Source organism: Pleurodeles waltl, chromosome 7, assembly GCF_031143425.1.
Source record: "Pleurodeles waltl isolate 20211129_DDA chromosome 7, aPleWal1.hap1.20221129, whole genome shotgun sequence".
NCBI lineage: Eukaryota > Metazoa > Chordata > Amphibia > Caudata > Salamandridae > Pleurodeles > Pleurodeles waltl.
This window is the reverse complement of record NC_090446.1, coordinates 794,937,034-794,956,944: the sequence shown is the minus strand read 5'-3', so window position 1 is coordinate 794,956,944 and position 19,911 is coordinate 794,937,034. Positions and strand designations below refer to the sequence as shown.

General features: G+C 46.4%; 1 protein-coding gene across 2 annotated transcripts in view; it reads left to right on the top strand.

Annotated features, from left to right (window-relative positions):
- Positions 1–19,911, top strand: part of RANBP17 (RAN binding protein 17) — a 1,172,021-nt gene that overhangs the window by 47,582 nt on the left and 1,104,528 nt on the right. For both annotated transcript variants that reach the window (XM_069199335.1, XM_069199333.1), the window contains exon 4: positions 16,759–16,925. In XM_069199335.1, the coding sequence (XP_069055436.1) occupies positions 16,759–16,925 (167 nt within the window). The remainder of the gene's footprint in view (positions 1–16,758; positions 16,926–19,911) is intronic.

The following is a 19,911-nucleotide window of genomic DNA, read 5'->3' as shown; positions in this document are numbered from 1 at the left end:
GCGCTCTGTCCCTGGTGTAATCTCTCTATGGGCTTGTAACCACGCGCATGAGTTTGTTTGGTTCGTGGGGTTGCCTTTTAAAATTAGCTTGATTTAATTAATGAAAGGCATGCATATTGTAAGGAAATGGCTCCCTGTTGCAATTACCCCCCACTTTTTGCCTGATACTGATGCTGACTTGACTGAGAAGTGTGCTGGGACCCTGCTAACCAGGCCCCAGCACTAGTGTTCTTTCACCTAAAATGTACCATTGTCTCCACAATTGGCACAACCCTGGCACCCAGGTAAGTCCCTTGTAACTGGTACCCCTGGTACCAAGGGCCCTGATGCCAGGGAAGGTCTCTAAGGGCTGCAGCATGTCTTATGCCACCCTAGGGACCCCTCACTCAGCACAGACACACTGCTTGCCAGCTTGTGTGTGCTGGTGGGGAGAAAATAACTAAGTCGACATGCCACTCCCCTCAGGGTGCCATGCCAACCTCACACTGCCTGTGGCATAGGTAAGTCACCCCTCTAGCAGGCCTTACAGCCCTAAGGCAGGGTGCACTATACCACAGGCGAGGGCATATGTGCATGAGCACTATGCCCCTACAGTGTCTAAGCAAAACCTTAGACATTGTAAGTGCAGGGTAGCCATAAGAGTATATGGTCAGGGAGTCTGTCAAAAACGAACTCCACAGCTCCATAATGGATACACTGAATACTGGGAAGTTTGGTATCAAACTTCTCAGAATAATAAACCCACACTGATGCCAGTGTTGGATTTATTAAAAAATGCACACAGAGGGCATCTTAGAGATGCCCCCTGTATTTTACCCAATTGTTCAGTGCAGGACTGACTGGTCTGTGCCAGCCTGCCGCTGAGAGACGAGTTTCTGACCCCATGTGGTGAGGGCCTTTGTGCTCTTTGAGGACAGAAACAAAAGCCTGCTCTGGGTGGAGGTGCTTAACACCTCCCCACTGCAGGAACTGTAACACCTCGCAGTGAGCCTCAAAGGCTCAGGGTTCGTGTTACAATGCCCCAGGGCACTCCAGCTAGTGGAGATGCCCGCCCCCTGTACACAGCCCCCACATTTGGCGGCAAGTCCAGGGGAAATAATGAAAGAAACAAGGAGGAGTCACTGGCCAGTCAGGACAACCCCTAAGGTGTCCTGAGCTGAGGTGACTCTGACTTTTAGAAATCCTCCATCTTGCAGATGGAGGATTCCCCCAATAGGATTAGGGATGTGCCCCCCTCCCCTCAGGGAGGAGGCACAAAGAGAGTGTAGCCACCCTCAAGGACAGTAGCCATTGGCTACTGCCCTCCCAGACCTAAACATACCCCTAAATTCAGTATTTAGGGGCTCCCCAGAACCTAAGAAACTAGATTCCTGCAACCTGAAGACGAAGAAGGACTGCTGACCTGAAAGCCCTGCAGAGATGACGGAGACACCAACTGCTTTGGCCCCAGCCCTACCGGCCTGTCTCCCCACTTCAAGAAAAACTGCAGCAGCGACGCGTCCCCCAGGGTCCAGCGACCTCTGAAGCCTCAGAGGACTACCCTGCATCTAAAAAGGACCAAGAACTCCAGAGGACAGCGGCTCTGCTCCAAAGAAACCAAAACTTGCAACAAAGAAACAACTTTAAAAGGACTCCACGTTTCCTGCCGGAAGCGTGAGACTTTGCACTCTGCATCCGACGCCCCCGGCTCGACCTGCGGAGAAACAACACTACAGGGAGGACTCCCCGGCGACTGCGACCCTGTGAGTAGCCAGAGTTGACTCCCCTGAGCCCCCCCAGCGACGCCTGCAGAGGGAATCCAGAGGCTCACCCTGACAGCGACTGCCTGCTTCTAAGAACCCGACGCCTGGTAAAGACACTGCACCCGCATCCCCCAGGACCTGAAGGATCCGACCTCCAGTGCAGAAGCGACCCCCAGGTGGCCCTCTCCCTTGCCCAGGTGGTGGCTACCCCGAGGAGCCCCCCCCTTGCCTGCCTGCTTCGCTGAAGAGACACCTGGGTCTCCCATTGAACTCCATTGTAAACCCGACGCCTGTTTACACTCTGCACCCGGCCGCCCCTGTGCCGCTGAGGGTGTAATTTCTGTGCTAACTTGTGTTCCCCCCGGTGCCCTACAAAAACCCCCTGGTCTGCCCTCCAAAGACGCGGGTACCTACCTGCTGGCAGACTGGAACCGGGGCACCCCCTTCTCCATTGAAGCCTATGCGTTTTGGGCACCACTTTGACCTCTGCACCTGACCGGCCCTGAGCTGCTGGTGTGGTAACTTTGAGGTTGCCCTGAACCCCCAACGGTGGGCTACCTTGGACCCAACTTTGAACCCTGTAGGTGGTTTACTTACATGCAAAACTAACAAACACTTACCTCCCCCAGGAACTGTTGAAAATTGCACTGTGTCCAGTTTTAAAATAGCTTATTGCCATTTGTGTGAAACCTGTATATGCTATTTTGCTAATTCAAAGTTCCTAAAGTTCCTAAGTGAGATACCTTTCATTTAAAGTATTGTTTGTAAATCTTGAACCTGTGGTTCTTAAAATAAACTAAGAAAATATATTTTTCTATATAAAAACCTATTGGCCTGGAATTGTCTTTGAGTGTGTGTTCCTCATTTATTGCCTGTGTGTGTACAACAAATGCTTAACACTACCCTCTGATAAGCCTTCTGCTCGACCACTCTACCCGAAAAAAGAGCATTAGAATTATCTCTTTTTGCCACTATCTTACCTCTAAGGGGAACCCTTGGACTCTGTGCATGCTATTTCTTACTTTGAAATAGTGCATACAGAGCCAACTTCCTACACATATGTTATGCCTTTTCCGGTGTTTAGCCTGCCTCGATGCATCGGCCAACTACTGAAAACATACGAAGCTCCATGTTTTCCTTATGATTTCTGCACTACTTTTTCTCTTTATTTCATAGGCAGCGCAATCTTGCTGGGCAGTAGTAGAGAGCTTGCATGACATCAACCATGTTACGTGGATATTTGCACTTTTGCCGGTTATATGGATAGTTGCACTTTTGCCGGTTATATGGATAGTTGCACTTTTGCCGGTTACATGGATAATTGCACTTTTGCCGATACGTTTCACTGCAAGCGAACTTCTGTTTCCTTTTGTGTGTTTGCTTTGCGCTCATGGCGTCCATCGGCTCGCTTATGTGAAACTGTTTTACTTTTCAGTTTATGTAGCAAGAAAAGTCTGGTTAGAAGTTTACAACACTAATAGCTTTAACTCGAGCAAACGCGCTTCCTTTATTGTGGCATTTTGTTTCAGAGCTTTTACTCATGATTTTACTCTTTGTCCAGTGTTGATTTCCTTGTGATGTATGTGGGGCGCTAGGGATTCATTGCATGCAGTTAGATCTTAACTGTTTCTGTGAGATTATTGTGCTTGATACTAAATTCATTTTCTCAGTCCCTTCATCTGCTCTGTAGCTTTAGCTTGCTTATTCTTCTGTTGTACGAGAGCCACCTTTGTGGTCAAGGCTAATATAGTATTCGGACTACTACCCCAGATTTTCATTTATGGTAATGTTGCCTAGTGATCATTTTAGGTCTTCCAAGATACTTGGTTTGCATTAAATTGCTTCAGTTGTCTAGCAGAATTGGCATGTAGCCAGTGACTACAGAATAATTGACATTTGTGGAGATAGGAGCATGAATTTCTTTTTGCAGAGTTATGTTAATGCTTGAGACTTGTCCATTCTTTTAATTTTTAACATAAACTTTATTGCTTTTATAAATCACAATGTACATGTTTCAGTTGGCAAAATAACATTAATATTACATCACATTCGGCTTTCTTAGTCATGTATTTGGTTGCTACTATAACCAATATTTGAATCATCAATGCAACATTCAACATCATTTAAGATGACCCAAAATAGTAACAAGCAAACTCGTTCCCACACCATCTGTTGTCTTCTGCTTTTTAGTCTGATGATGATAGTGTTGGTATGGCAAGTCACAGTGAGCCATAGTAAGGCAACCTGGGTATCACATATGCAAGTGTTTGTTCTTGTGAAATAGCCAATACATGGTAAATAGTGGTAGAAACCACTAAGCTGCGGGACGGTGGAGGGATTGGGGGGCTATGGAGATGGTTTGGGAGGAGCTAGGTAGCAGGGCTATTCAGGGTTGTACTAACGGGAGGGGAATAGCGCGCATTAGGAGGTCCCAACGTGCACATCTCCATCCCCTTCTCGAAATGCTTCTATTATGGTGTCCCATTTCATTGAGATTGGTCTTTCACGTAATCCCCTGAGTTCTACGTGACGTATTGCCACACTTTGGGCCTGTCCCCAATGTATAACTTTGTTGCGCCATTGAGTTAATGGTGGCACTAGTCAATAGGCGCTTTGCTAAGAGGAGACCCAAATCTGTGAAGTGTGTGGTGACTTTGGAGCTAGGGGTTGAGGGAAAAGACCCAGAATACAATGTTCAAATGTGTGCCAATGATTCCTGCTTGTTAAATTCTGGAGCAATCCCCCCACTTCTGAACAGTAAGTGGTAAGCCTGGGGCATGTCCACATCATGAGCCTAAAGTCTGCATCAGTGAAGTGGCATCAGGTGCAGTGTACTGCAGTTGTGGGAAACATCACATTGAGCCTGTGTAGTATGAGGTATGCTCGATGTAATATCAGGAGCTGTATAAACTTAAAATGTGTATTGCGGGAGAGTATCTTCGCATATCTCAGGAGAAAGCTCCATTCTTTATCAGTAAATTCTCTGTGTAGGTCTGCTTCCCATTTCAATTTAAGAGAGTTGAGTGGTATTTCGAGGTGTGCGTGGAGACCTCAGTATAGCCACTGAATCAGGTGACTGACATATCCTGTGATGTTTAGAGCCCGCAATAGTTCATTTGTTTGTAGCTCTATCACCTCTGGTGCCCAGTATTCATGGACATAGGCCAAAACACTGGCATGGTTGAGAAACAGTGTGTCAGGAAGTCCGTAAGTTTGTGTAAAGTCTGTGTGGGGCATTAGGGTGCCCTCGATGAATAAGTCTCCCAGTGTTCATGGCCTGTCTTGTTCCCAAGCATGCGAGCCGATAGGGTGCGTATAGATGTTGGTACATTTGGCTAGTAGGGTCCAAGGAGTTTGTGTATCGTAGTGCCATCTTCCAGAATTTGGGGGCCTTGTGCATCAGGAGGTTAGAATTTGTGGTGGGTGCAGCAAGGCCAGGACATAACAGCCGGTGCAGGTGCCCACTTTGGAGCATCTCACCAGTGTACTCTATCTCCTCCAAATTGTGGCTAGCTAACCAATATGAGAGCCATTGTAATTGACCAGCTATGCAATAGACTTTAAAATCTGGGGCTCCCAGTTCTCCCTCATCCGATGGTCGCTGCAGTTTCCAAAGACTCACCCTCCGGGGTCCCCTACACCAAATCAGATCTATTAGTATGGAGTCAATAACCTTAAATGTTTGGGTCGATAATACAATCTGTAGGTTTGTAAAATAGTACAATAAGCGTGACAGCAGTATCATGTTCGTTAGTGCTAGTCAACCAACCACGGACAGTGGAAGTGTGGACCAGAAGGCTACCTGCGATCGGATCACTGCAATTGCTTTATGTAGGTTGCCTGCTAGTATGTTGGGTTGCTCTCTGTATATGTGGATGTCAAGTTATCGAAAGCAGGTTGGAGCTACCTTAATGTGGAGAGCTCCAAAGCGCACAAGTTGATCTGGGTAGGCATTGTTAAATGAAAAAGCATAGGGTTTGTTGGCATTAACCTGCAGACCAAAGAGATAACCGAATTCACATAATATATCTGCGGCCATGGCCTGGTTGGTTCGTAAATCTATGTAATACAGGATCACATTGTCTGCATAGAGTGATATTGAGTGGACCGTACAGTTTAGTGTAATGCTCCAAGTATCTGCGGTGCGTGGAATAATATATGCCAGGGCTTCCAACGCTAGTACAAATCGGAGCGTGGATAGTGGGCATCTTTGCCTAGTCCCCCGGGCTATATTATCGGTGGTGAGATGAGACGCCCCTTTTGAGCTCTAGCCATTGGTTCCGTATATAGCAACCGTACCCATTTGAGGTATTCAGCTGGTATCCTGAATGTTGCTAGGACTGCCAACATGTAGTCCCAGCTGAGGGTGTCAAACGCTTGTTTTATTTCCAGTGAGAGGCAGCCCGCATTTAGATAGTGTAGCTTGGCAGTGTCCTTTAGCTTAAATAGACAACATATGATCAGTGAGGGGTTGTGCCACGGTACAAAACCGCTCTGGTCTGTGTGGAGTAAACAATAAGGAAGGGGAGTAGACGAGCTGCAAGGATCTTACTGAGAATTTTGTATTCTGTATTTGATAAGGATAGCAGCCTGTAAGATGACATATCAGAAGGTGGTTTGCCAGGTTTTAAGGGAGGTCACCAACGGTTCTTGAGTAGTTGAGGGGAGAATACCCGCTTTGAAAGCAGCATTATATAGTTTCTCCAGATGTGGGACCAGTTTATCCGCATAGGTGGAGTAAAAGTCTACCGGTAGTCTGTCTGGACCGGGTGTTTTATTGCGTGCCAGGGCCCTGATGGCTTCTCGTATTTCATTAGAAGAGTTAGGGGCCTTGAGGGATTCCCTCTCTGATGCCAGTACCCTAGATAGTATGACTTGATCAAGGAACGCTGCTAATTGTGCATGGTCAGGGGGAGGAGGGGCTTCGTTTAAGTCTGTGTAATAATCCCAGAATGCTGTGTTAATGTCAGCCTGAGATATTGTGGTTTCCCCTGAGGGGATCTGTATGGTAAGGATGGGCGCCGGTGATTGTTCCGGTTGTATTAACTTATCCAGCAGCACCCCTGCCCTGTCTGCTTCTGCATGCATTTTCTATGTGTAGATCCTGAAGTCAATAATTTTTAGGCCCTCTAAAAGTTCAGCATAGGCCATGTTAATGTCTTGGAGCTGTGGTTTGTTACTCGTGTCGAGCCATGCCAGACGCTGAAGTGGGCTAAACTGTTTTCTACTTGTGTGAGTTGTCGCAGACCTTCTGCCCTAGCACCCACTATTGTACTAATGGATGCCACTCTAATAACAACTTTAAATGTCTCCCATTCAGTCATCCGCGAGGATGCGGTGCCCTCATGCTCTCGGAAATAAGTTCTCAATCGTCCCAACAAGTTTATAGCGAAATGCCACATCCTGAAGATAGGTGGGTTTGAGGCGACAAGTTGGAATTGGGGTGGGAGTCTGTCCCCATGTGTAGGAAGCTGGCTCTGTATATACTATCTCAAAGTGAGAGATAGTGTGCACAGAATCCAGGGGTTCCCCTAGAGGCTGGACAGAGGCAATAATAGATAATACTAATGCTCTATTTGTGGTAGTGTGGTCGAGCAGTTAGGCTTATCAGAGAGTAGTGTTAAGCATTTGTTGTACACACACATGCAATAAATGAGAAAACACACTCATTGACTTAACTCCAGGCCAATAGGTTTTTATATACAAAAATGTCACTTTCTTAAATTATTTTTAGAACCACAAGAGTCAAATTGTAGGTAAGTACATTAAATGTAAGGTACTTTGCATATGTATAGATAGAACTTTGAATCAAAACAGTAATGTACACAGTTTGGCATAAAATGGCAATAAGCTATTTTAAAAGTGGACACTGCGAAAATCAACAGTTCCTGGGGGAGGTAAGTACAGGTTAGTTTTTGAGGTAAGTAAAGCACTTACAAGTTCAGTCACTGGGACATAGGCAGCCCACCGTTGGGGGTTCAAGTCAGACCCAAACACTCAGCACCAGTAACACAGGGCCGGTCAGGTGCAGAGGTCAGAGGGGTCCAAATAACATAGGCATCTATGGAGACAGGGGGTGCTACGGTTCCAGTCTGCTAGCAGGTAAGTACCTGCGTCCTCGGGGAGCAGACTAAGGGGGTTTTGTAGAACACTGGGGGGGGGGGGTCCCAAGTAGGCACACAAAGCACACCCTCAGCGGCACAGGGGCGGCCGGGTGCAGTGGGCAAACAAGGCTTTGGGTTTGCAATAGAAATCAATGGAGGGACCCGGAGTCACTCAGACGTTGCAGGCAAGGCACATGGGGTCTTCTTGGGCCAGCCACCGACTGGGCAAGGGTGAGGGCCGCCTGCTGTTCACTGCTGCACCAGTGGTTGGTTCTTCATGAGCCTGGGGGCTACGGGTGCAGTGCTTCTTCCAGGCGTCGGGTTTCTTTTTTCTGGGGAGTCGCGGTCGGGGGGTCCTCGGGATTCCCTCTGCAGGCATCGTCTGGGGGTGCAGAGAGGTTAGCCCAGGATGGGCAGGTCGTCAGAGTCGCCTGGGGATCCTTTCTGGGTCGTTGGTTTCCCTGGACACAGGCCAGGGACATCGGGTGCAGAGTGGTGTGGACTTGCACTTCTGGAGTGAGATGAGAGTCCCTTTAAAGATGGTTTCTTCTTGTTGGAGGTAGACTGTTCCACTGTCCTCAGGAGTTCTTGGTCCTTTGTAGTCGGCAGAGGTTGCTGGGCCCCCAGGATGTGTCGCTGGTGCAGGTTCTTTGAATCCGGAGACAGGCCGGTAGGGCTGGGGCCAAAACAGTTGTCGTCATCTTTCTTCTCTGCAGGGTTTTTAGGTCAGCAGTCCTTCTTTGTAGGTCGTCAGGAATCTGATTTCCGGAGTTCAGGGTCGCCCCTAAATCCTAAATTTAGGAGTGTGTTAGGGTCACAGGGCAGTAGCCAATGGCTACTGTCCTTGAGGGTGGCTACACCCTCCTTGTGCTTCCTGTCTTTGGGGAGGGAGCACTTCCCTATACCTATTGGGATAAATCCTCCCAAACAAGATTGAGGATTTTCCAAGGAGGGGGTCACTTCGGCTCAGGTCACCTTAGGAGTGGACCTGATTGAGGGGGTGACTCCTTCTTGTTTTTCTCATTATCTCCCGGGACGTGCTGCCAAAAGTGGGGGCTGTGTCTGGGAGGCAGACATCTCCACTAGCTGGAGTGCCCTGGGGCATTGTAACACGAAGCCTGAGCCTTTGAGGCTCACTGCTAGGTGTTACAGTTCCTGCAGGGGGGAGGTGTGAAGCACCTGCACCAAGTGCCGACTTTGTTTCTGGCCTCAGAGAGCACAAAGGCTCTCACCCCAAGGGGTCAGAACTCTGCTTTCAGTGGCAGGCTGGCACAGATAAGTCAGTCCTGCACTGAAGGATTGGGTAAAATACAGGAGGCATCTCTAAGATGCCCTCTGTGTGCATTTTTTTATAAATCCAGTACTAGCATCAGTGTTGGTTTATTATTCTGAGAAGTTTGATACCAAACTTCCCAGTATTCAGTGTAGCCATTATGGAACTGTGGAGTTCGTTTTGACAAACCCTCAGACCATATACTTAAAATGGTCACACTGTACTTACAATGTCTACGAATGGACTTAAACACTGTAGAGGCATATTGCTCATGCAGCTATGTCCTCATCTATGGTATAGTGCACCCTGCCTTAGGGCTTTGAGGCCTGCTAGAGGTGTGACTTACCTATGCCACAGGCAGCCTTTTGTGTGCATGGCACCCTGATGGGGATGCCATGTCGACTTTGCCTTTTTCTCCCCACCAAGACACACAATCTTCAATGGCAGTGTGCATGTGTTAGGTATGGGGTCCCTTAGGGTTGCACAACACATGCTGCAGCCATTAGGGACCTTCCCTGGTCACAGGGCCCTTTGTACCACTGGTACCTTTTACAAGGGACTTATCTTTGTGCCAGGGGTGTGCCAATTGTGGAAACAGTGGTACATTTTTAGTGGAAGAACACTGGTGCTGGGGCCTGGTTAGTTGGGTCCCAGCACACTTCTCAGTCAAGTCAGCATCAATATCAGGCAAAAAGTGGGGGGGTAACTGCAACATTGATCCGTTTTCCTACACCATGTTAAAGTAATTTCTAGTGGGTTGTGGTCAGATAGTGTTTTGCCTAGATATGTTGCATGCGTAAGCTATGGCTGTAGAGAGGATGAGCAGAGGAATCCGTCAAGGCGATAGTGTAGGGAGTGTGTGGTGAGTAGAATGAGTACTCTCAGAAACCATACGTCAGCGAGCCTCCATTTTTGTACCCTTTGTTGCAACATTTTAGCTTGCGTAGTTGGAGCTGCTATCAGAAGTGGGGGTGAGAGTGACCTAGGTGGACATCCAGTACTGGGATACAGTCCCGTCCCAGAATCCAGGGTGTATGTGCCCAATTTGCCAATATGGAAGTGAGATGTGAAAAGTTTTCCTGATATGGGGCATATAAACATCCTAGAACTACACGTGTCCCATCTAGGCAACCTTTTAGAAATATATAATGGCTTTGTGTGTCAATTTTTGAGTTGTGGATTTGCAGGGGTATCCTGGCTTGCACACAGATCGTTGCCCCTCGAGCATAAGTGGAGCATACCAAGGGGAAGAGCTGCCCTTTCCCAACTCTGGCGCAGTTTTTGGGCCTGTAGGCTGGTAAGATGTGGTTCTTGAAGGTATGCTACATATATATTGCGTCTGTGCATTTGTGCTAATACCCTGTGTCATTTGTAAGGAGAGCCCAGCCCCCGTACATTCCATGTAAGTACATGGTAACTACTAAGTCGCACGTTCATCATGGGGGTTGTATATTGTGAAAGGAGTATCGGTCATGCATTGAATCTGTGCCCTCCACTTTGATAATTTTGACAGCAGAGACTTAACAACAAACAAATTCCCCAAATACTCGGTCCAACGAAAAAATTTTGTTTGACCATAAAAATTCTCATAACAGAATACAAAATCAAAAGTAAAGCATGTGCCTGCACATCTGGGAAGCATTGCCCAACCGTAGAGCTGTCAATGCGTGCAGAGGGTACCACCTGAACCAAAGATGGACCCAGACCTGGGCCATCGTATAAGTGGATGACATTACAGTCTATAAGCCTGCAAAGGATCTCATAGACCCACATCTCTGGGCCCAGGTCGGAGCCTTGCTAAACAGGATGCTTGTCCGATGATCATTGAGAGTCACCATTGGGTGCAAACTGGAGCTGGAAGGTCCTTGGCATCTAACAATCAAGTGTAAAGAGGTGGGGTCTCTCAAGGTGGCTGGCCGAGAATACAGTGATCCAGAGGTTGTATGAAGGAATAGATGGAGATCTGCACACATCACCCCAACAGATTGTTCACAGTCTGTGGTGTTATTGCCGGGAACAGAGCCACATTGCCATCCACTGTCCCGAGATTAACCTGAAGCAGACAGGGAGGGTCAGGGTCACGTAGGGCTGTCGCCAAGGGGAGGGCCCCGCACTGGCTCTCCATGGCATGTTGGGGAGTTGGAGGTCCTCTGGTGTGGGCCCCCCGTAGGTCCACCCCTGGGTCTCCTTCGGGGGAGGCTTCGGTGCTTTGCGGGTGAAGAGTGCCATCGAGAATATCCATGAGGGTCCAGATAGTGAAGGTCTAGCCAGTCTCGAGCGGCCTCTTGAGTGTTGAAGAAATGTGAGCGTTATTCATGGCCAGTTTTCAATTTAGCTGGTAAAAATAAGGTGTAGGAAAGACCGATGATGCACAATCGTTGCCTCACTGCATAGAACGAGGAGCACTGCCATTGAACAGCCAATGTGAAGTACAGAAATAGTGAGATCTTAGTGCCTTTTATGGTCAGCAGTGTTTTATTTCGAGCTGCTCGTACCAAGTGGTCCTTATTTCAAAATTTGAGTCTGTGCCGCTATAGGCCTTGGGGGTAGGGGGGGGGCTCCAGCGATTGGCCATCTCGTCGGCACTTGGTGCACCCTTTCCACCATGAAGAGATCCAATAGGCCTGTTGGGGCCACTGCCGTCTGGAGCTAAGTTTCAATATAGTTTCAATATATTAGGTGGGTTTGGCCCCCCATGCCTTCAGTTAGACCCACAATCCGAAAGTTGTTCCTGTGTGCTCGACCCTATGCATCCGCAGCGCTGAATTGGAGCTGGTCCACTTGTTTTTGTAGTTATGGTACCAATGGAGTCTGCCCTGCGAACTAGGGTGTTAATGTGGAAAGGGAGTGCATAGCTTCTTTGACTCTGTCCACCAATTTTCATTGATCATCCTTGAGCAGAGTGATGTCTGTGGTAATGACCCCAAGTTGTTGTTCTGTTGCCACCCTGGAGTCGCATATTTCTTGCAGTATAATGTCCAATTTGTCCATGGGGTTGGCATCTCAGTGGGAGGTACTTAATCAGTAGATTACATTGTGGAAGAGCCCTCAGAGGGAGGGGAGTGTAAATAAGAGCATATGTCTAGTTTAGTTTGCTTGGTCTTAGTGCGCCCCTTTGTGCATCTCCAAGGAAAGTCCTAACACCACGAAACAAACTGTGTTCTTCACCAGCTCTGACGAGTCTTGTCCATAAAGTCAAATGATCAGGTGTGTAGCGTTATATGGGCCTTTCCTCGGTGACGCCCACTAGGCCAGGGGGATAGAGACAGTGTACATGCAGTGCTCCGCACCTACTAGGTGCATGCCTCAGTTATGGAACCAAGGTTTGATTGCAATGACGCAGGCAAGGAGCGCCCAGGAACAGAGTGTTACTGGCCACCAGCAATACTTGATACTCCCATCCGCAGCCTGCTGCAGCCATCATCTCAGAGCCAGATCCCTGATCCCCAAGTCCACAGGCGAGGCAGATAAGCCGCGAGTCAGTGATTCCTTGCGTCTCCTAGACTCAGTCCCTTATTCCCAGCTCGAAACAAATTGTGGGTCCAGGCCAGGCCCATGGCCCCATCCGGGCACGGCCATGGAATCAACAACCAGTTCCTCATAGACACCCAGCAAGATCCTGGTAGCCACAGAGGGAAACACGGCCTTCAGTTGGGCCCCTGGAGAATGTTTACGGGGCAAGAGATCAACGGTGCAGACCCAAGGGCCAGCAACCGTAGGACATCCGCAGGGCCGGGGTGACCAATAGTACGTGCAGCACTTTGTTACTGTTTAGGTGCACTGTCTGTAGCCGCTGGTCAATATTGCTGCGGGCTGTGTTTGTGGCCTGACTTGCTCAGTATCCCTGGTGTTTGCACAGCTTCTTACCAATCATTCAGTGTTCTCCACGTGGTCGCTTGACGGCCGGGTCTGGCCTCAGGTGTCCTCAACTGGGCCTCTGGTTACGGACCAGCAGAAGCTCGGGACCCTCAGCCCTTGCCTCGCTCCGCCCGGCCTCTCCGTCCGATGGCCATCCAATAGAGATCTGGGCCACGACTTCCACGCGGTCCGTTATAACACTCCGTTCTGGGCGGAGCCTTGTCTCTGCCGCCCAGCCCGCCACAGAGTGAGCAGGCAAGAAGGCACACAGGTGTAATAGTGCACTCGCTAGGTGTCTGAAGGCTGCTGCCGTCGCCCCCACAGGCGGGCTGCCTCAGCCAGGTATGCCAGCGCCTGGCGCTTCATCACGTCAGATATAGGCTGCACCCCGGTGCACGATGGCTCACTCGTCTTCAATACTCCTCCCAGATTTCACTTTATGGTGTGCCACAGAGGGGGAGGAGAGTTTAATGCGGCTGATTGGCTGGATGCCTTTAGATAATTGCTCGGGTGTAGGTCCCGGGTCCAAGAGCTCCTCAGCTACATGTCTGCCATCTTAGGCAGCTGGACACCCCCCTTGAGACTTGTCCATTCATGGTGAAAATTCCCCCTAGATATTCTGTAATATCTTTGAGGGCTTCTAACCACGCCCATATCACTCCCGTCATTTTCATTAATTTGTGGGCTTGCCTTTTAAAAATGGATTGTTCCATTTGTGAAAGGCATGCATATGTCATGCCTCTTCCGGTGTTTAGCCCTCCTCGCGCTAACCGGTAAACTACTGAAAACATACGAGGCTCTGTGTTTTCAGCTGGTTTCTTGACTACTTTATCTTTCCATTTCATTTCCTGCGCAGTGTGATCTCGCTGGGCAGTAGTATAGCGCTTTGCATGACATTGACCCTGTTACATGGATAGTTTCACCTTTACTGGTTACATAGATAATGGCACTTTTGCTGATTACATGGACAATTGCACTTTTGCCAATAAGTTTCACTGCAAGCGAACTTCTGTTTCCTTTTCTGTGTCACCTTCACGCTCATGGTGGCCATTGGTTCGGATATGTGAAACTGTTTTACTTTTCATTAATAGTTCATGTGGCAAGAAAAGTCCGGTTAGGAGTTTACAACGCTAATTACTCCAACTCGAGCAAACACGAGACCGGTTGCATTGCAAATGCTTGTTTATAAGGAAATCTATCAAATTAGGATTGGTTTTCTTTCATGCATGCATGTCTTCAATGGACCAAGACAGAAGCAAAAACAGTCCCTTTAAAAACAAACGTTCTATTAGCGATGCGGCCTCTGTTAGTCTTTTAACTTTTAATGACTTATAATGACTTAAGTTGTTTATCTTTTCGGAGGTCTGTGTAACTCACTTTACATTTTTTTCGGTTGGAGGTGCTCACTCAAAATCAGTTTTTATGGCCATTGCATTACCCTTGTCTTCGACCAGATAGAACATTAATGGATGAAGTATTATTTCCTTTCAGATTTTGGTATTGTGCTCTGCCACTTTGCATATTTCCCTTCTACCTAGTGCTTGGGTACTTTGATTATCTTTGCTAATGTGATCTTTTTGCCTTTTATGGTTAGTCCTCAGGAATTTAGATTATCTTTACTTTCTATGATCTCTTTACATCTCGTTCCCTTCTATACTTAAGTGGTTTTATTTTCCTGTGGGGGGCCTGACACACATATGCTGCATTTTCACAACTTGCATGATTAGTTTAATCTTTGAAATTTTTACAATAAGAAGCAGGTATCTCTGTCCACAATAAAGCAGTCCACACCCTCTGCCCATCCTAGGATATGAATTATTTTTTAGTAATTTAATAATCTTTTTAAAGATTGTTCTGTTGTCTCCTTTACTTACACTCATGTAATTTACTTCTTACCTCTTCATAATTTCTCTTTTCTTATGGACTGCGTACATTACTTCTCAGTAAATTCCAGGAAGGGAGTACATATCATTTCTGCTCTTTAGATAACTTTTAATGGCGATGTTCTTAGGAATATGTGTTATATTCCATGCCTGTCTAATAGAATGAATGGTTCCTGTTCTGGTGGAGGGAGATCATTTCCTGGTAGCCATATTGTGGGTTGAATCTTTTCACTTAAAATTAGACAGCAGGGAGCAACATCACATCAATTTAGGTTAGCTTTCACAATCTCCACTAACTTCTATTAATTCTCTGTACAGCAGATTGACATTTTTTACTGTGAAACTTTGTTGTTTACAATTTTTTAGCAGTAAAATCTACGTGACTAATGGTGTAACAGGGAGCAAGGTATTGTGGGTCCACTTTTAGCGCCATGTGGTGTGGTATCAGGAGTGCAGTTGAGGCAAACGCAGCTCCTGTCTGACTGACAAATCTACAAGAAGCTGATTAGCGCTGGGTTCTTGGAGGAGCAGGTGCCCCAGTCTTGAAGTGAGGGAGAGCTGGCAGAGTGTTAGCTACCTGTCTGTCACTTTTGGCTGACTGGATATTGAGAGGAGAGACTGTGGTGCTCCTTTTAGGGATTATGGTCTATGCTCTGCTTACCTTCCAGCTCCCCTGACAGCTGGCTGTTGGCTGGATGCACCATTGGCCTTGTAACTGGGATATGCCCGCTTTGGAGACTTGGCTTTGGATTGTGGAACTGGGCTAATACTTATAGTTTTATGAATCTGTTCATGCTACAAGGTTTTGTCCAGTGTCAGGTGCCCTTTATGATGTGTTCAACTACGTTGCTGACTTTTTCATGAGCTCTTTTATGTACCTTACTGCCAGGTCACGAGATAGCTGTGTCCCAATCGTAAACAAAAATGTGTTACTCATCTATGCTATACGACTAGTGAAAGAGTGAGCTTAGTCTCTATAAATCACTTTTTATATGCTGTCTTTTTTGCACACTATACAAACCATACGACTATTTTGTTTTTGGTTCATAAAGTGGAAGACTCACCTGTGAGTTGCTGATTAATTAATAATTGCTGAGTACCTGTTACTCTTGTCTTTGGTGTGGGAAGGACAAAATAATCTATACCAAGATGGATGAATGTGTAAGGCTGGGTCATTTGCATTTGACACTCTGTTCAGACTGAGTGAGGTGCAGAGGGGCTCATTCAGACTGAAGTTTGCGAATGTCTAGGGTATATCAGTAAAATACTTGAAAGATAGGTAAATCGGTGGGTGTAAGACACAAGAAAACAATGTTTGGGCATAGACGACTAGAGCCGGATTGCTGGAGGTGAAGACTGAACTACTCAGAAGAATGCTAATATTTGCTTTACTAGACTAAAATGTATTAGGAGGATTATGGAAATCAGGTCTATGGGCCCGATTACGACTTTGGTGGAGGGGATTACTCCATCCCAAACGTGACGGATATCCCACCCGCCGTATTACGAGTTCCATAGGATATAATGGACTCCTAATTTGGCGGAAGGGATATCTGTCACATTTGGGATGGAGTAATCCCCTCCGCTGAAGTCTTAATCGGGGCCTATGTCTTTAGCTTGTTAATTTAGAAAAGAAAAAAAGAAAAAGTTATGCATGCAGTTAACAACAGAAGGGCATATTGTGTGCCACAGCAAAAGCTGACTTTTATTTGTCAGTGCTTGTTTTAAAGTTGTAATCTTCACAATTTATCAAAGTGTGTGTTGTACATCAGATCATTTGTTGCACCCAAATTCGATATATGGGTGCATATGTCATTTTTACATAGCTGCAATTTCACTTTAAATGTATTTGTTTTTAGTATCTATTATATAAAGTTGTGTAAATGTTTTCATTACAGGGAATTATATCTTGAACTATGTGGCGTCTCAGCCTAAACTTGCTCCGTTTGTGATCCAAGCGTTGGTGCAGGTGATTGCTAAAATTACAAAACTAGGATGGTTTGAGGTTCAAAAAGACCAGCTGGTGTTCAGAGATGTCATGGCTGATGTAAAAAAGTTTTTACAGGTAAGAGACGTTAAACAGATTGCACAACCAAACATTTAAAATGTACTTTTTGCCTAACAGTTCCCAAAATTATGGTCTTTAGGGTTTTTGCTACCCATCTAACATTACTTGTTGATGGAGGAGCATCAGCAGATGGTGAAGGCAAGAGGGTCACTATGTACTTACTGTATTCCCTTGCGAGGATAGCCTTAAAACTGGAAATGTGGGTCTGATTAAACATTTTTTCCCTAACATAATAGAAAAAACTTTCTAGCACCCTGATTGTCTTCAGACCCTCTTAAGCAGTTATAGAAGTGAATGAAGGCCATCTTTCTTTGCTTATGACAGTCTCAACCAGGGTAAAATGAGGCCCGCATTTTTTTTATTTTTACGAAAACATGAATCGCAGGCTGAATTGCGTTAGTACAAATTAAAACCACCATTTAATCTTAATTTTTAGGTCGTGCCTAGGCAGCAATCATGTGTTGCCTGCAAGACATGCAGTATTTAGTCTGTGGGCTTTAATCACGCCCACTATTACCATTCGTTCTTTGTTGCACTTGTATTCAATGCTTCCTTTTTATTGGTGCATTTTTCTAAATGTCCCTCCTTTGTGTGCTTAGTTCCCTCCCAGGTGATTTAACTAAGAGAACATTTTTCTTGGCCATCACACTACGTTCACTCTTCCTCCTGTTACAGCGTGTGATGGCCCCTCCTCCCGTCTGGGCATTGCAACTTTAGTGTTCTTTTGGTTGTCCATAGCAATGTGTTCACACCACACCAGTGAAAAGGCCATGTTTCAAAAAACGCACCCAAAGTTAAGGTTTATTTGTTCTTGTGTCTCTGCTTGGGTATACTTAATTGATGTTTTCCAAGCCACTTTTCCCTCATCTGCTGTTACCGACAAACACACACTCATCCACTTACAGACTTCGTCATTCTAAAGTCCTCTAAACAGTGCTGCAGCTGCTTCTCTGGGCCTGGTGGTAAATCCTCATTGTAAGTCGTCTAGACAGTGCTGCTAGCTGCTTCTGTGGCCCCAGTGGTAATTCCTCATTCTAAGTCCTCCAGGCAGTGCTGCAGCTGCTTCTCTTGTCCCAGCGGTAAATCCTCATTCTTAATCTTATAGGCAGAGATGGTTGCTGCTTCTCTGGTCCTGTTGGTAACTCCTTATTCAAAGTCCTCTAGACAATGCTGCAAGCGTCTTTCTCTAGTCCTGTCCGTAATTACTCATTTTAAGTCCTCTAAGCAGTGCTGCTAACAGTATCTTTGATCCCAGTGGTAATTCCTTATTCTAAGTGCTCTAGACAATGCTGCAGCTGCTTCTCCGGTCCCAGTGGTAATTCCTCATTCTAACTCCTCTAGACAGTGCTGCAGCTCCTTCTCTGGTCCCAGTGGTAATTCCTCATTCTGAGTCCTCTACACGGTGCTGGGGCTGCTTCTTTGGACCCAGTGGTCATTCGTCATTCTTAGTCCTCTAGGAAGTGCGGCTAGCTGCTTCTCTGATCCGTTGGTAATTCCTCATTCTGAGTCTTCTAGACAGTGCTGCAGCTGCTTCTCTGGTCCCAGTAGTAATTCCTCATTCTGAGTCCTCTACACGGTGCTGGAGCTGCTTCTCTGGACCCAGTGGTAATTTGTCATTCTTAGTCCTCTAGGAAGTGCGGCTAGCTGCTTCTCTGATCCGTTGGTAATTCCTCATTCTGAGTCTTCTAGACAGTGCTGCAGCTGCTTCTCTGGTCCCAGTGGTAATTTCCCATTCTTTGCACTTTAGGAGGTGCTGCAAGCTGCTTCCCTGGTCCTGTTAGTAATTCCTCCTTTTAAGCCCACTAGACAATGTTGCAATCTGCTTCGCTGGACCCCTCAGTAATTACTCATTCTAAGTCCTCTAAGCAGTACTGCTAGCTGCTTCTCTGGTCCCAATGGTAATTCCTAATTCTAAGTCCTTTAGACACTGCTGCTAGCTGCATCTCTGGTTCCAGTGGTAATTCCTCATTCTTAACCCCCTAGACAGTGCTGCAGCTGCTTCTCTGTTCCCGTTGGTAACTCCTCTGTTCTAAGTCCTCAAGGCAGTGCTGCACCTGTGCCTCTCTTCCCAGAGGTAATTCCCCATTCCAGGTCCTCTAGACAGTGCTGCAGTTGCATCTCTGTTCATACATCCACTACACTCCAAACCGAAACACAAAGGTAAAAGGCATTGTCATTTACAATGCCAGTAGCTCTAACTCTCAGAAATGTGAGGTCTATTGCATTTCAAATGCTTGTTAATTTTGAGTGATATTACGCCACTGTCAAGCAAAGAAGAAACCATTTGTGTGTGTGTCTTTTTACCTAAAAAAAAGTGACTTCGTCAAACTATTTTTTATTTCATAATTAGAATGTAAAGTCAAATGAAAAGTAACCTTAATCAAATGCATGTGTTATTTCAGTGCATGCATCATTTACAGATGATTAGCTGCTTGTGGCTCGTCAGTGTGTTGAAGCTGGCGTGCTGTGAGTGTGATAAATCTTACGGAATGTCTAGTGCTAAGCAATTTTATTAATATGGCGGTTAACAACACAGAAAAAAGTTCAGCTGCAGTGTGTTGTAAAAAGAAAAAAATTGTTTCTATGATCTTCTTTGACCTAGCCAATCAGGGATTAACGTGCTGGGCTGAATACATGTGGACAAAAAGGAGAAAAAGAATTTGGAAGCAGGACATCTGGAGCAACAAATCAGTAACTAAAGTGGGGAAAAGTAAGTAAAGAGGGTAGTCAGCATTGCAGAAGCTCAGTCAAGAGTTTTCTTCTTTGGATTGAGAGGCAAACCCTCAAGACTTAGCAAGGCGTTTCAAAGGGCTGTGAGGACTACATCTCTGAGTCCAAGGGGTTCAGATAATAGCAAGAGAGAGAGATGATCTCTCCAGGGGCATAAGCAATGGGTGCTGAAAGATGTCTGCTGCAAAGTCATCTAAAGAACGGTACATTAAAGTTCATAGGGCAAGCTGATTCATCCATCCATCACTCTGTC